This window comes from Panthera leo, chromosome E2 (assembly GCF_018350215.1).
Source record: "Panthera leo isolate Ple1 chromosome E2, P.leo_Ple1_pat1.1, whole genome shotgun sequence".
NCBI classification, from domain to species: domain Eukaryota; kingdom Metazoa; phylum Chordata; class Mammalia; order Carnivora; family Felidae; genus Panthera; species Panthera leo.
In genome coordinates this window covers 8920642-8935650 of record NC_056693.1, presented here as the reverse complement: position 1 = coordinate 8935650, position 15009 = coordinate 8920642, and the positions used below count along the sequence as shown (strand labels likewise).

The 15009-nt window shown below is 54.4% G+C and overlaps 2 protein-coding genes across 10 annotated transcripts; one reads left to right on the top strand and one right to left on the bottom strand.

Moving 5' to 3' along the window:
* Nucleotides 1-1499: 1499 nt before the first annotated feature.
* On the top strand, nt 1500-5021 carry PPP1R15A (protein phosphatase 1 regulatory subunit 15A). 4 transcript variants are annotated; one of them, XM_042919911.1, is made up of 4 exons: nt 1500-1713; nt 2459-3282; nt 3421-3986; nt 4419-5021. In XM_042919911.1, the coding sequence occupies exons 2-4, from the start codon at nt 2463-2465 to the stop codon at nt 4764-4766; spliced, it is 1734 nt and encodes a 577-aa protein (XP_042775845.1). In that variant the 5' UTR covers nt 1500-1713; nt 2459-2462; the 3' UTR covers nt 4767-5021. The 4 variants fall into 4 exon arrangements, with proteins under 4 accessions (XP_042775845.1, XP_042775843.1, XP_042775842.1 ...); XM_042919909.1 differs by having other exon boundaries at nt 2459-3525; nt 3658-3986; nt 4419-5006; XM_042919908.1 differs by having other exon boundaries at nt 2454-3986; nt 4419-5011.
* A 2242-nt stretch (nt 5022-7263) lies between these two features.
* TULP2 (TUB like protein 2) lies at nt 7264-14906 on the bottom strand. 6 transcript variants are annotated; one of them, XM_042918959.1, is made up of 13 exons: nt 14645-14906; nt 14334-14366; nt 13911-13962; nt 13378-13504; nt 12654-12791; nt 12292-12408; nt 11203-11327; nt 10169-10477; nt 9158-9270; nt 8306-8420; nt 8123-8221; nt 7709-7880; nt 7264-7423 (listed from the first exon to the last, which is right to left on the bottom strand). In XM_042918959.1, the coding sequence occupies exons 1-13, from the start codon at nt 14701-14703 to the stop codon at nt 7290-7292; spliced, it is 1593 nt and encodes a 530-aa protein (XP_042774893.1). In that variant the 5' UTR covers nt 14704-14906; the 3' UTR covers nt 7264-7289. The 6 variants fall into 6 exon arrangements, with proteins under 6 accessions (XP_042774893.1, XP_042774894.1, XP_042774896.1 ...); XM_042918960.1 differs by having other exon boundaries at nt 7709-7874; XM_042918962.1 differs by having other exon boundaries at nt 11203-11255.
* Nucleotides 14907-15009: the final 103 nt, after the last annotated feature.

Genomic DNA, 15009 nt, shown 5'->3' with positions numbered 1-15009 from the left:
CCCCCCCCCCCCCCCCCCCCCCCCCACGAGCCTGACCCCTGGCTCGGCTGCCCCCACCGCTAAGGGGAGGGGCTGCCCCCACCCCCACCCCGCCCCTGACTCCTGGGTCCCTGCTGGGCCGGATTCCTAACAGTTTGGAGAGGAGGAGCTGTGGCCTGGACTCCAGGGCCTGGGTCATTCATTGGCACCCTGAAGGGAGCTGGGATCCTGGAACTAGAGGGGGCTCAGACTTCTGGGTACCTGAAAAGGTGTGAGCCTGGAGTCGGGACTCCGGAGTTGTTCACGGAGCCGGGGATCCCGGAAGTGTGTTTTTGAGTGGACGGGTCCAGGTTTTCCAGGGAGGAGGGAGTGACCCTGGATTCTTGGGTAGTGGCTAGGGCAGGGTCAAGCGGCCAAGGTCAAACATCTACCCCAGATCCAGGTGAGAATTGTGTTCTAGACTGAGGATGCCCCCCTCGGGAGGGAGGCATGGTTCCTGGGCAGATTTGGAGGAGCAAAATTCTGGACCAGGTAGGGGGGAGGGGCCAAGGAACTGGGACGGTGTCCCTGGGCCTGGAACTTGTGGCAGGAGACCCCATTCCCATGAGGTTCAGTTGATGGTACCCAGCCAGAATTTCAGTCTGTGTATGAGCTTTTGTATGAGTTTTAAGTGGGTGAAATCCAGGTGTGGAGCCTTGTGCTTGAGACCAGGAAGGAGTCTGAATTTGGGGGTTAGAATCTACTCACCAGGGGCGCTTGGGTGGCTCAGTCGGCTAAGCCTCGGACTCTTGATTTCAGCCCAGGTCCGTGATCTCATGGTTCGTGGGTTCGAGCCCTGCTTGAGGCACCTCGATATTGGAATTCTCTCCTCTCTCTGCCACTCCCTCTGCTCCCAGGTGCACTCTCTCTCAAAGTAAATAAACTTTTAAAAAACTGAAGAAGAAGAAGAAAAAAAAAAAAGAATCCACTCACTAGATATTTGTTGAGTACCTACTCTGTGCCAGGCACTGAGGAAAAAAAGCAGTGAGCAAAGTCAAATGCCTGACTTCAGGGTGCTTACATGCTTGTTTTCATTCACAATCAAGTCTAGGCTCTGCCATGACCGTTTTGGGCAAGCGACTCCGTTCCCCAGCCTCAGTTTCTCATTTGTGAAATGGAACCGATGCTCTCCCTCGCCGGGAAGGAAACGGACCGGCTGCGAAGGTGGAAGACTCTAGACTGGGGCCTGCTGGTTAAATTGGGAAGGGGTGGGAAGGCGTCTTGCCACCCCAGCAGGAGTTGGGAGAGCGGCCCGGCTGCTGACACCGTCGCCGCGTTTGATTGACAGCTCGCCTGTTTCGGGGCGTGGTCACGCTGGGAAGCGTCCCGGTGTCGTCACAGAACCCGGAATCTCCGCGAGAATTCCAACTTTCCTTTACCCACCCCTTACGTCTAGATTTCGAAACCCCGCCTCTCCGTGACGTCGGCACGCCCGGTCGCGTCGGATTATAAAAGCCTTGCGGGCTGCGTCACTTCTTAGAAGCTTAGCTGTGGATCACGCTCATGTACCTGCCGGACGCCAGATCCCCTTTGCAGCGACAGCGATTGCAGTAGCCGGTGACAACGTGAGTCCCAGAGCCCGACACCGGAGGGCGAGATGAACGCGCTGGCTTCCCGAGCCATCCAGATCCGCGATCGTTTGTGGCAGCCCGAGCCGGCCCTCCTGCCCCCAGGGTGACGCGCAGCCCGGAGTCGGTGAGTGAGGGGTCGGAACGCCAGGGCCCTGAGGGGTTGAGGGCTGGGAATCAGACTCCGGGTCAGTAATGAGGAGGGAGTTTGCACTTCTAGGTACGTAGACGGGAGGGTTCGAGGCCGGGACTCGTGAGTTCCGAGGAAGGGTGGCCTGGGAGCCTGAACTCTTGCGTCTGGGAACAGGTGCGGCCAGGACGGACTCCAGGGCTCGGACTTAGGAAGGAGAAAGGATTGGGAGCCTGGAGCCTTGAGCCTGGCGGGAGGAGGGCTCTGGAAGCCAGACTCCTGGATCCCCAGTGATGGAACCATGCAGGGGGTCGGAACGTTTGAGTCTCAGAGGGAGGAAGGTCTTGAGGGCCCGATATGTGAGCCCTCAGGATGGATAAGAGAACCAGGGGCTAGGACCTTGTCCCCAAGGGAAGCAAGTAGAGACCCTGTATTCTCAGTTCTGGAAACTGAGCCTTCTTAGTCTGAGAGAAGAGGCTGGGGGGCTTGGACTCTTGGGCCTAAGAAAAATGAGAGAAGTGGGGACTCAGACTCCTGGGTATTGAGAGAACGGAGGTGGGGAGGAGGTGGGAACCGTCTACCTCTGCTGGAGAAGGGAGTGGCAGGGATCAGAAAGGAATGTGGGGGAGGGACTCTCACGTTGCTGTTTGTGTCACTATTTCCATGGCTGTGACTCACAGTCATCCCATGATGCTCTCCCCTAAATGGCTTCTGAGCTTTGTTTTCTTTTGTCCCAGCACAGACAGATGGCCCCAGGCCAAGCGCCCCATCAGTCTGCCCCCTGGAGGGGTACCCACCCCTTTTTCCTCCTGTCCCCGCTGATGGGCCTTCTCAGCAGGGCCTGGAGCCACCTGAGGGGCCCAGGACCTCCAGAACCCTGGCTGTTGGAACCAGTAGCCAGAGCCGATCAAGGAGAAGCTGGTCTGGAGGGAGCAGCTCAGACTTTTGTGGGCATCCACTGTGCCCCGGAGGACAGGCACTTTCGAGGGGAGACTGGAGACGGAGCCGTTGAGGACGATGGAGACGCATTCGGGGGGGCCTGCCATGACCTAAAAGCCAGTAGTTCTCTCCTTGAAGCCTGGGGACATTCAGATGATGATGATGATGTTGAAGAGGATGGTGGGGAGCAAACAACCAGTGTCCCTCAAGAGCAAGCAAGTGAATTTGTAGGTGGCCAGCCTGCTCCCCTCTCCCCTCCCCTTCCAGTAAGAGCCCTGCAGGACCCTCCTGGAGAGGAGAAATCTGAGGAAGGAGGAGCTGCTGAAAGTGAAGTGGTCACGTTTTTCTCTTTTCCGCCATCACCCTGGGAGTGTTGTCCAGGGGAGGAGGAAGAGGAAGGAGGAGCTGTAAAGAAAGAAGCTGCCAGAGCACCTGCTTTTCCTTTGTGTCCAGGATCCAAGCCTAAAGCTCGGGGGTATTGTGCTGGGGAGGAAGAGGGTCAAGCGACAGAGGAAAAAAGAACAGAAAATAAAGAAGCCACAAAGAGCTCCATTTTCCCTTCATCTTCAGGCTTTCACGCTAGGGCCTGGGAGCGTGGTTCAGGAGAGGAGTCTGAGGAGGAAGAAGATGAATTCAGTGACTCGGGAGCAGCTGAGGAGGAGGGAGACGCTGAGGGTCCCTCTTCCATCCCATCCACAAATGCCTTCGTCAGCGCCTGGGTGTATCGGCCAGGAGAGGACACAGAGGATGAGGAGGAGGAGGAAGATGAATTCAGTGACTCGGGAGCAGCTGAGGAGGGGGGAGAAGCTGAGGGTCCCTCTTCCGTCCCATCCACAAATACTTTCATCAGGGGTTGGGTGTATCGGCCAGGAGAGGACACGGAGGATGAGGAGGAAGAGGAGTTCAGTGACTCAGGAGCAGCTGAGGAGGAGGGAGAAGCTGAGGCTTCTTCTTCTGTCCCCCCAACAGGTACCTTCTTAAGGGCCTGGGTTTATCGGCCAGGAGAGGACACAGAAGAGGAAGATGAGAATGAGGAGGATGATGACTCAGAAGCCTCTGACTCGGTGCCAAGTCCCTCCCTTCACGCTCAGAGCGCCCTCCTCAGGGGCTGGATGTATCCACCGGGAGAGGACACAGAAGGAAGGGAAGTTGCTAAGCAGCAGGGAGAAGCTGAGCCCCGCCCCTTCCGAGTGGCCATCTATTTACCTGGAGAAAGGCCACCACCTCCCTGGGCTCCCCCTCGGCTACCCGTCCGACTACAGAGGCGACTTAAGTCCACGGAAACCCCCACCCGGCGTCCTGACCCTGAGCCTCCCGTAAAGGCCAGAAAGGTGGGTGCTGAGGGCTCAAGTTCTCCAGTCTTAGGGAGGAGCTGGAACTCTTATCTTCCTTCCTGCAGCTCCTGGGCTGGGGCGGGGGAGGGGCCGAACGCCCCAACTGCTGGGTCCCCTGTGTGTTGCAGAGGGTTGCATGTGAACTCCGCTGGGAGGGCTGTGTTCACGGTAACGCAATCCTTTGCAAGAGGCTGGGCCCCTGCGAGGAGAGGGGGCAGCTGTGGTTCATTGTCAGCATCAGGGAACCAACCGCCTCCATCTGCAGGGGGCCGGATCTGGTGGGTGAATGGGTAGCAGGTGACTAACCAGGTCACAAGCATTCTTGTGGAACTAATTTTCGTTTGGTTCTCTCTCTCTTTTCCCGGCCCCTCCCCCCGCCCCCCTCCCTGTGGACACGCGCGTCTTGTGTCTGTGCTGGTCCACCTCCAGGTACGCTTCTCTGAGAAGGTCTCTGTCCACCTCCTGGCTGTCTGGGCAGGACCAGCCCGGGCCGCCCGCCGGGGACCCTGGGAGCAGCTAGCCCGAGATCGAAGTCGCTTCGCCCGTCGCATTGCTCAGGCCCAGGAGCAGCTGGGCCCCTGTCTCACCCCTGCTGCCCGGGCCAGGGCCTGGGCGCGCTTTGGGAACCCTACGCCTCCTCTGGCCGCCACACCTGCTCCTACCCAGATCTTACCATTGTCCTCCGCCCAGGCCACAGCCTTGAGCCCTGTTAGGGCATCTCCCTTCGCCCCTCTGTCCCTGTCTCCCGGCTTGGACCTCAGTGGGAGGCGTGGCTAAGATCATGTAGTTTCATGTTTATATTATTTATTTTTTGTATATTGTTTTATATAAGAAATAAAACTTTGTGATTTGTAGCAAGCAATGTCCCTGCCACTGTGTGTATCTGAACTGACAATCTCCACTACCCTCGGGATAAAGGGGAGTACTCAGTAGAGAATAAACTGTATTTCCCATCATCACTCAAATCTGCTTCTTGTCTTGAGGCTTTTGAACTAAGGGCTGGTGGGTCTTGTTAATTTTTCTTTGGCCTCTGCCTAAATTTTACTAAACTTGGGACAGGGGCGCCTGGGTGGCTCAGCCAGGTAAGTCTGATTTCAGCTCAGGTCATGATCTCCCTGTTAGTGAGTTCAAGCCCTGCATCGGGCTCTCTGGTGTTGGCATGGAGCCTGCTTCGGATCTTCTGTCCCCTCTCTCTGCCTTTACCCCACCCATTCTCTCTCTCTCTCTCAAATAAACTTGGGACAGTTATCTCCCCAAGGGGGGCTAGGAGCTGGACTCCGTAATCTCAAAAAAAAAAACAAAAAAAACAAGGGTTCAGGGGCATCTGGGTGGCTCAGTGGGTAAAGCATCTGACTTTGGCTCAGGTCACGATCTCACGGTTTGTGAGTTCAAGCCCCGTGTCAGGCTCTGTACTGACAGCTCAGAGCCAGGAGCCTGTTTTGGATTCTGTCTGTCTCTGCCTCTCTCCTGCTCACGCTCGCTCTCTGTCTCAAAAATAAATAAACGTTTAAAAAAATGGGGGGGGGGCATTTCTAGTCCTCCATGCCTCCCCGGAATATACCCATCCTCCTATTGGCCATTTAAATGGTGAATTGCTTGAGGCTCCCAGCTGTCCAATTTCATATTTATAAGCCCTGTTCCAGAGATTGTGACTAACAGCACATATGTTACAGGATTGTAAGGCCCCAAAGGAGTTCTTATTGAGTGATTTTAAGTAATTCCTGCACCCAGTGTGGGACTTGAACTCAACCTTGAGATCAAGAGTCCTACCCTCTCATGACTGAGCCAGCCAGACACCCCAAGATGTTCATAGACACCCCAAGATGTTCATATTTAAAACAATCCTTGCCAAGGGCGCCTGGCTGACTCGGTTAAGCAAATGACTCTGCTCAGGTCATGATCTCATGGTTCATAAGACTGAGCCCCATGTTGGGCTCTGTGCTGGCAATGGAGCCTGCTTGGGATTCTCTCCCTCCCACTCTGCCCCTCCTCTGCTTGCGCGCTCTCTCAAAACAATAGATAAAAAATAAGTAAATAAAAATTGGGGCGCCTGGGTGGCTCAGTTGCTTAAGCATCTGACTTCGGCTCGTCATGATCTCACGTTTTGTGAGTTCGAGCCCCGCATCGGGCTGTTTCCTTTGGGTGCAGGGTCGGCTTTGGATCCTTTTTCTCCCTCTCTCTGCCCCTCCCCTGCTCACACGTGTTCTCTCTCAAAAATAAATAAACATTAAAAAAGTAAAAAATAAACTTAAAAAAAAACTGGCAAAAATAATCCTTGCCAAATAAATTTTTTTTTGAGCTTTATTTTTTTATTTTTTTTTAATTTTTTTTTTTTTTAACGTTTTATTTATTTTTGAGACAGGGAGAGACAGAGGATGAACGGGGGAGGGTCAGAGAGAGGGAGACACAATCTGAAACAGGCTCCAGGCTCTGAGCTGTCAGCACAAAGCCCGATGCGGGGCTTGAACTCACGGACCGCGAGATCGTGACCTGAGCCGAAGTCGGCCGCTTAACCGACTGAGCCACCCAGGTGCCCCTATTTATTTATTTTTTAACGTTTGTTTATTTTTGAGACAGAGAGAGAGCATGAACGGGGGAGGGTCAGAGAGAGAGAGGGAGACACAGAATCTGATACAGGCTCCAGGCTCTGAGCTGTCAGCACAGAGCCCGACGCGGGGCTTGAACCCACAAACCATGAGATCATGACCTGAAACGAAGTCGGAGGCTTAACCAACCGAGCCACCCAGGCGCCCCCAAATAACAAATGTTATACAGGTGTTAGCCAGTATTGTAATTACTCTCTCACCCATGCATGTCTTGAATTCAAGTTTGCCTCCAACTCAGAAGTCTTTTCTGACCTCAGATCTGTTGAGCAGTTCAAAGAAGAATGGCCCAAACATCCTGTCCATGGTCCAGCCTCCGGCCCTGCCCCCTCTCCTTTGCTTCCCCAGGCTTTCATATTCCCAAGCCAATCAAGTCTCTTTCCACTTTAAGACCTTTGTATAAGCTGTGCCTACCGCCTGATGTCCCACCCCTGACCCCCTCTGGCGATTCCAGAATCGTTCCCCGTGATTCTTAAGATGCGTTTTGATTTTCTGTTGCTTAAGACCCATCTCCCACGACTCTTGAGTCCCGGGAAAGCAGGTGCTGCTGAAAAGCCCACTCCCTGAATCACACGACTGGGCACCCAGGCAGCGTACGAGGTGTTAATAGTAAGGTGGTGCAAAAGAAGGCGCGCTGGGGCCCTTTCTCCCAATGAGCAGGCGACAGAAGCTGATGAGGGTATGGTATTTCATTGGATTACTCACACGCCAGCTTTCCATCGAAACTGGACAAGCAGATGGCGAAGGCTTGGAGGGGGCAAAGCGGGAAGCAGAAGTCCATGATGAACGTGTCTGGGGCCACGCGGCCGAACTGGAGCACGAGGGCATCGGCTGAGGAGGAAGTCAGGATCTAAGCCCAGCCCCACCCCTCAATTCCCTCCCGCGGTCCTCTGAGCTTCCGGAACTACACAAAGGCCGGGCGGCGCGCCCGCTAAGCCCAGAAACCGAGGGCCGCTTAAAAGACTACATTTCCCAACAGGCTTTGCAACAGCGTGGACTCGGCCCAGCCTAGACAAACGCTCAAATGCTGATGGGAGACGTAGTTCTTGTCGGCTCATGCCACCCTCCAACCTCCCCTTACTCCCCGCCCAGGGAAAACGGTTCTTAGGAGCTCACGGTCATCCGGATGCACGATCTGGAAGTTCTTGACCGAGGCCTGGGTGACTCGACCGTGAAAATTGAGTACGTAGGCGCCGCTCCTGTAGCTCCACCACGGGGCTTTGTTTTGTAGCAGGACCAGTCCCTGGCTAGCTCCCCGTTGGAGGCGACACAGTAGTGACTCCTGCTCCTAGCAGATAAAGTAGGGGGGGGGTGTTTAACCTACCACCAATGGGCCTTTTTCCTCCGGATGCAGATTTTTGAGTCTCTAGTCTCTCTCCTCTGGGAAACATAGAAGTCTAACAAAGTCCTCCTGGCTTCACATATGACCTTCTGCAAGCCATGGGCCCCCTTCTCCCTTAGGACCTAGGGCCAGTCCCCCAGACCTTCCTCTCCCACTGACCCAGACAGTCTCAGCCTTAGCCAACTCACGTTTTGTGGCTGGACGCGGAGTCTCTGGTTCTGGTCATCGATTCCTGGAATGATCACAGTCATTTTCCGGGGCCCTCGGAATCCCAAGACGTTGGTCTCCTGTGGGAATTATGCTCCAGTTGGCCTGGCTCTTTCTCCTCCCCACCGTCCTGCTTCATCCTCTCTTGTCTCCAGGAAACTCACATAGCACACAGCCCCCAGCTCCTCTCTGATCCGAGTGGTCTCCGGGACAAAATTCTTCCTCTCAGGGTTCACTCCATTGTCAAAGATGGTGAACTTGGTGCCCAGGACATTAGATCTGCTCCAGGAAGGGGGGGGGGGGGTGGTCAGAGCAAAAATCATAATTACTGTTTTGCTGTACTTGGAGTGCTTTCCCATGTCATCAACTCTTCCCGTTAACCGTCTGCTTGAGATTTAAGTTTTGTGTTCCATGTATCCACAGCCCCAGCCCCTCTGTTTCTTTGATAAGCCATGACTTTTAGCCTCCTGCCTTGACCTTCTAGGAACCTTCTTCCCCCAAAGATTCAAGAATGCATGCATTACATTACATCCACACATTACAGCCCTCTCCCACAGGAACTTAGGAGTCCCACCCCCCCTTGCCTCTCCAGAAGTCAAATGTTTTTTGGTTTTTTTTTTTTTAAGTTTACTTATTTATTTTGAGAGAGAGAATCCCAAGCAGGCTTCACACTGTCAGCACAGAGCCTGACTCAGCGCTAGATCTCACCAACCATGGGATCATGACCTGAGCCGAAATCAAGAGTCGAGGGCCTAACAGACTGAGCCACCCAGGCGGCCCCAGAACTTGTCCTAAATGTCAACCTCTGCTCCAAAGCCCTTAGTTCTCCTATTCCCAACCACCCCGGGGCTACCACGTGAAGAAATAACAGAACCCAGCAGTCTAAGACAAAAGGTCCTTGAACAGGTGGAACTTGCGCTCTGTGGCCTTCTGGGAAATGTAGTTCCCTTGCCCTTCTCCCCTGCCGCCGCCCCTCCCCCGCCCCCGTTTTTCACACATATCAGGGCTCTGCCCACCTGACTTTGCCCACAAAGTTGTCCCCATCCCGAGACAGGTCTGTGGGGTCCAGGGAAATGAGGTAATTGGAGGTTTTGCTCCTTTTTCTCTTGCGTCCAGCCAGGAGGAAGTGCTGTGGATAGGAAAAACAGCCCATCAGGATTGATTTCTGGTATCCGGCTAGGGTCAGGGGTCTAAGACAAGGAAACACCACGTCCCCATGACAGAGGAGAGGGTAATGGAGCACTAAATATCTCAAGCCTTGCTGGGAGATGTGGTTCTCTCTGAACGAAGTCATCTGCTACGTCCGGAAGCGGCGCGTCACATCTTAATATCTCCCCCTCATCCGTTCCGCAATTGGGACTTGGGTCAGGGCTGAGCCCAGGCAGAGGGCAGCCCAACTGTGGCAAGGCTGGGCCGCTTTGGAGAATAGGGAAGAGCCTCAAGTGGAACACTGCAGGACTTTGGTAGGCATTTCACCGGGGAAGAGCAAGTCTGGCACTACCGAGAAGGGAAATAGCCTCTTTTGGGGAGAGTACTTTGAAGAGAGGCCACCACACTGAGGGGGAACTGGCCAGCTTGAGGGGGACGTGGCCTGGCTCTGGGGGAGGGGCTTGGTTCCTGAGGGGCCGGGTTTATCCCAGGCATGGGTGGGGCCTGATAGATAAGAAGGCTCTTTGAGGGGCCAAACACAATGGGGCCAATACCTTGAGAGGGTATGTAAGGGGTGGAGTTTTGGAGGCTGAGACTTTGAGACTCAAAGAGACCTTGAGACTTTGAGACCAAGGCTGAGACTTTGAGAAAGGCAGGCTTATCTCAAGAGGGGACGAAGCCTAGTAATGAGCTTGGTTAAGGCCACTGAGAAAGGAGCCTTTCACAGAAAGTTCTGTGAAGGGCGGGGCTTGGCGTTGGAGTTCACAAGTCCTAGCTCCAAGACTGGCCTGGAATCGTTTAAGTCTCGACAAGGCTCAGAAAGGGGCGGGGCTTGTCCCTGGGAGGTGGATCTCGTTCCAGAGGCTGTCAGACCGCACCTTCCGCCCGTCGGCCGCCTCCAGGTAGAGATGGTAGAAAGGGAACATGCCCTTGTCTACGCCGCGCTTGTCGCGGCTGATGCGGCACTGCACTATGCGGCCGCGCAGCGCTGGCCGCAGGACATACGCTTCCATGTCTTCTCCCAGTCGAGGGCCTGGGGCGCGGGGAGGCGAGCAGGACGAGCTTCCTACATCACTGCTGCCTGCGTCTTTCTCGCCTTCCGGGTCCTCCGACACCTCCTCTTCGGCCGCTCCTGGGGAGTTCACTGTAGACTCCGACTCCTCTTTCTTCTCTTCCGGGTGCTTGCCCTAGCCCACGCACCAAATTCAAGTTAGGGGACAGAGCTGAGACCCGCCCCCACCCCAGGCTTGTCAACTACTGATTGGCCACGCCAGCTCAGTGTTACGCCCTCCCTCAACCATGTCTTCCGCCTATTGGCCAAACATCCCGGTCACCTGCTGATTGGCCAGTACCTCCAAGGGGCCCACCCAGCCAAGTCCTCATTGGTTACCACTAATAACGTCCCGCTGAAGCCACGCCCACTCCACCTACCGCTGGGAGAATCCCTTTGAAAGCACCGTCCCTCCAACTAAAACCAGTGTTGATTCGGTCTAGATAACATAATATGGCCCAGAGCGACCCACTTGAAACTATTTAACTTACTTTCATCGATACCAGAGCGAGTGCCAACTAGCTTTTCCCTATCACTGTTTCACCCCTTCTCTCCAAAGCTCGCTACTTTTTGGTGGGCTGGATTTTAATGTATGTGCTTACATAGATTTAAATCCTCTAGATTGATTTCATAAATGGTAACACACAGAGAGAAACTACTAGACCAATCATAACAGGTTCCGCCCACCAGTAAAAAGGGCCTCTGATTAGGCTGCAGAGTTTTACACCCACCCACTCTAGAGTCCCCGGTTAGCCCTCCTGCTATATCCTGATTGGCTGTGCCACCTCCCACCTTTTTGGAGGCCAAGTCTCCATGTCCCCCGTCACCATTCATTCCAGGGTTTGGTCCTGGACTGGGTACCTCATATTCGTCTCCAACATCCTGGAATTTGCTCTCTTCCTGTGCACTGGCCCCTAAGGAGTGGAAGAAGCCAGAAGAAGGCTGGCTCAGGACACCCGGGTCCCAGGAACTTGGGACAAGGTCACCTGGAAAAGGCCAGATATCCTGGGTTTCTGGCCTCTTTGTATGACTCCTCACACTTGCCAGATCTTCCTTCTCCCCCATGTACATGGGTACCTACACTGGCTGAGAAGTCTCTAGATCCCTGGATCTAAGAATAGAGAGGGGTTAAAGTCCTCCATTTCCCTTCTCCCAAAGACCACATCAGAGAGACTAGGAGCTAAAATGGAGCGGAGGAATGAAGTTTGGGACGATAATTAAAAGTTCTGTTATTGGGGCGCCTGGGTGGCTCAGTCAGTGAAGCCTCCGACTTCGGCTCAGGTCATGATCTCGAGGTTCATGAGTTGGAGCCCTGCGTTGGACTCTGCTGACAGCTCAGAGCCTGGAGACTGCTTCAGATTCTGTGCCTCCCTCTTTCTCTGCCCCTTCCCTTCTCTCTCTGTCTCTCTCAAAATAAGTAAACAGACATTAAAATTTGTTTTTCAAAAGGAGTCCTGTTGTTGAATCATTGGTCATACGAATCAATTGGTCATATTGAATCATTGGTCTATAAGAATAGAAGGAATTGTCATACGATATCATCAAGAAATAAAAAGTAATGACGTACTGATAATGCTACAACAAAAGTGACCATTAAAAACATGCTAAGTAAAAGAAGCCACAGTTCATATACTATATTATTCTATTTAAATGAAATGTCCAGAATAGGAAGATCTAAAGAGATAGCAGATTAGTGTTTGCCTAGGGCTGGAGAAATGAGGTGTGTGTGTTGGGGAGGGGGGTGTCACTGCTAAAAGGTACAGGGTTTCTTTTGGGACAATGATAATGTTCTACAATTGAATGTGGTGATGTATGCTCATCTCTGTAAATATACTAAAAACCATGGAATGGTAAACTTTAAATGCATGAATTGTATGGTATGTGAAATGTATTTCAATAATGCTGTTACAAAAAAGGGAAGAGGATTTCACCCAGTGTCCCTGAAATTACCAGGTCGTTGGAGGGCTGGCCAACCCCTGCGTCGAATCCTGGGAGGCTCTTTGTAAGGAGGTGGAGAAACAGGAATATCCTCCATGGACACTTCCTCCAACTCCAGATCGGAACTATCTGGAAGCCAGGAGAAGGAGAAGGACTAGAGACCAGGATGGCTGGGCTGGGCAGGGGAGGGGGCCTGTAGATTCGGATTCCTGAGTGTTGGAGAAGGAGTTTCAGGACCTAGACTCCTTGCTGTGAGGAATGACAGAGCCCAGAGTGGGCTGGACTCCTGGGTCCTTTGGAGAGAAAGGTTCCAGAGTCCTGAATTCTGAGTCCTGAATTCTAGGATATAGGCAGGTCCAAGGACCCGAGATTACCTGCTTTTGTCGGCGAAACCAGTGGGTCACACTCGCCACTGCCATCTCCACCGCAGATCGTGAAGCCCAGGGCACTGTGGAGGCCAGAGCACAGATGTGCCTCTGGCATGTTCTCCTGGAGGAAAGGGTTCCCAAGGCCTGGGAGAAGGTGCAGCGGATCCCATTAACACGATGCACAAATTTCCGTCCTCTGCGCAGAGCTGCTTCCTCACAGACTCCCAGGCACTGTCTCTGACCACCCAGACCCGAGACCCATTCAGAACGCTAACTCCGTCCTAAGTGTCAACCAAGCACAGCTCTACAGCTAAATTGTTGCGGACTCAGCGCGGGCACACAATCCCACAGGGGGCTCTCAGTCTCTCCCGGACGTGTCTCTAAATGATCCAGGCCCCGCCCCCCAGGCTTTGTTAATTCCAGCCTTCAGGCGCTTCCAGGGCCCGCCCCCGCAGCTCCCTCAAGCCCCGCCCCAGAGCTCCAAGAAGCCCAATCAAGGGATTCTCTCCGGCCCCACCCTCCAGTTGTACCCCGCCTTGCCCCGCGCTCTGGCTATCCCGCCGCTGAGCTCAGGCGGGTCCTGCTCCTGGGCCCCCAAGGGGCCCGCACTGGGCTCTTCGGGACTCCATTCCGCCCCTCCACCCTGAGCCCTTTAGGCCCCGTCCCAAATTCCCGCAGACCCCTCCCTCTAGGCCTAGGCTCCTGCCCGACACTGGGACCTTTTCCTCACCGCGGTCCCCTGCGAGGCGCTCCTCCCGCCTCCATGGTCGCCGGGGTCGCAGGGAAGCGTCGGGATTGGCCTGAACCATGAGGGGCTCTTGGCGCTTCCGCCGCTGCTTCTTCTCAAAAAGCCGCCGCTGCAGGAGTGGGAAAAGGGGGTGAGGGGGTGGCGACCAGGAACCAGACAGGAAGACAGGGGTGAAAGAGGGCCCGGGGCAAGGGGAGGCATGCATGAGAGGGAGAGTCCAGGCTCTCAGTCCCTCCTTCCTCAGATCCAGCAGTCCTCGCACCCAATCCCCTCTTCCCCCAGGGCCCTAGCAGTCCCGCCCTCCAGAACCTTAGTTCTTTAGAAATTTTGGACTCTCATCCCCAAGGTTTGCTTCTTTAGAAGCCCAACTTCCTATTTTCTTATTTCCCAATTGCAGACTTGAGGCTTGGAGGGAGACAAAGAGGGCCAGGAGTCCCAGAGCAAGTCCTGGGGGTGGTGTTCCTGGAAGCTATGGAAGACAGAAGAGGGGCTGGCAGGACTCCCGCGCTTAGTACCTGCTGTTCCAGCTTCTGCAGCCTCATGGCGGCCAGCTCATCCCCCAGCAACCTGAGAGAGGTGCAGGCTCATGGTGACAACAAGCAGGGCAACACCTCCCCCGCCTTTTCCCCTCCCCGCCCCCCAACTGCCCAAGAGCCTCTCCTTCCCTTCCCTCTCCAGGCCCAACTTAGGGTGCTGAGCACTCTGTGAGGTCACAGAAGAGTTCTGAAACTCTTTTTTTCCCAGCACTGGCCTGTCTGGAATCCAGGAGTCAGAGATCCCCAGCCCTTCCTTGTCAGGACTCAGGAGTCCAGGCCCCCTGCCCCTTACTGCTAGGCTGATGGTGCCCGACCCACCAATAAGGTTAAGAAGCCAGAGTTGAGTTCCTCCTGAGCCCCCATTTCCAACCCTGCTCTCCCCATCCTGTTCTCCCCACTCACTCTTTCGTCCATGTGTCATTCTCCTGAGACATCCTGGAGAAGCAAGACTGAGGCGTCAGGACACAGATCCAACATCCCAGTGGATGTTCTGCCCTCCAACACCTGATCTTATGCTTTAAATTTTCTCCTGGACCGACAGCTGGAATTCCAGGGACCCAGCAGCCTGTTTCCAGCTTTCGTTACTTTCAGGGGCACAGGAATCTGGTTTTCTCTCCCCCAAATAGCTAACTCTTCTATACCCAGGCATGGGAACTTAGGACCCTGGACCCCCAACACTCGACCCTCAGTGACCCCAGGCCTCCGGCACCCACCTGCCTGAAATCCTGGAAATTCCTCTCCTCCTGCCTGCAGAGAAGCTTTTCACATTCATGCCTCGGTACTTTGCCTCTCCGGCCAATTTCTAAACATACCTGACCCTCTTTTTAGCTGGGGACCTACTCTCTGGGTCTCTGGGAAGTAAGCAGGCAAAGAAAGAGGGCTCAGAGGGAGGGAGGGAGATTCCCACTGGGACCTGCCCTAATCCCCTCCCTCCTGGCCCACCACACTCCACTTCCAACAAGGCAATGAACCCTGGCCTCCAGCTGCAGCCTGGCAACCCTGCTCCAGGGGTTCTGAATTGGAAGGGCATGCAGGTGCTCCTTAAAGGGACCCTAGACAGCATCGCAGGGTCTCTCTC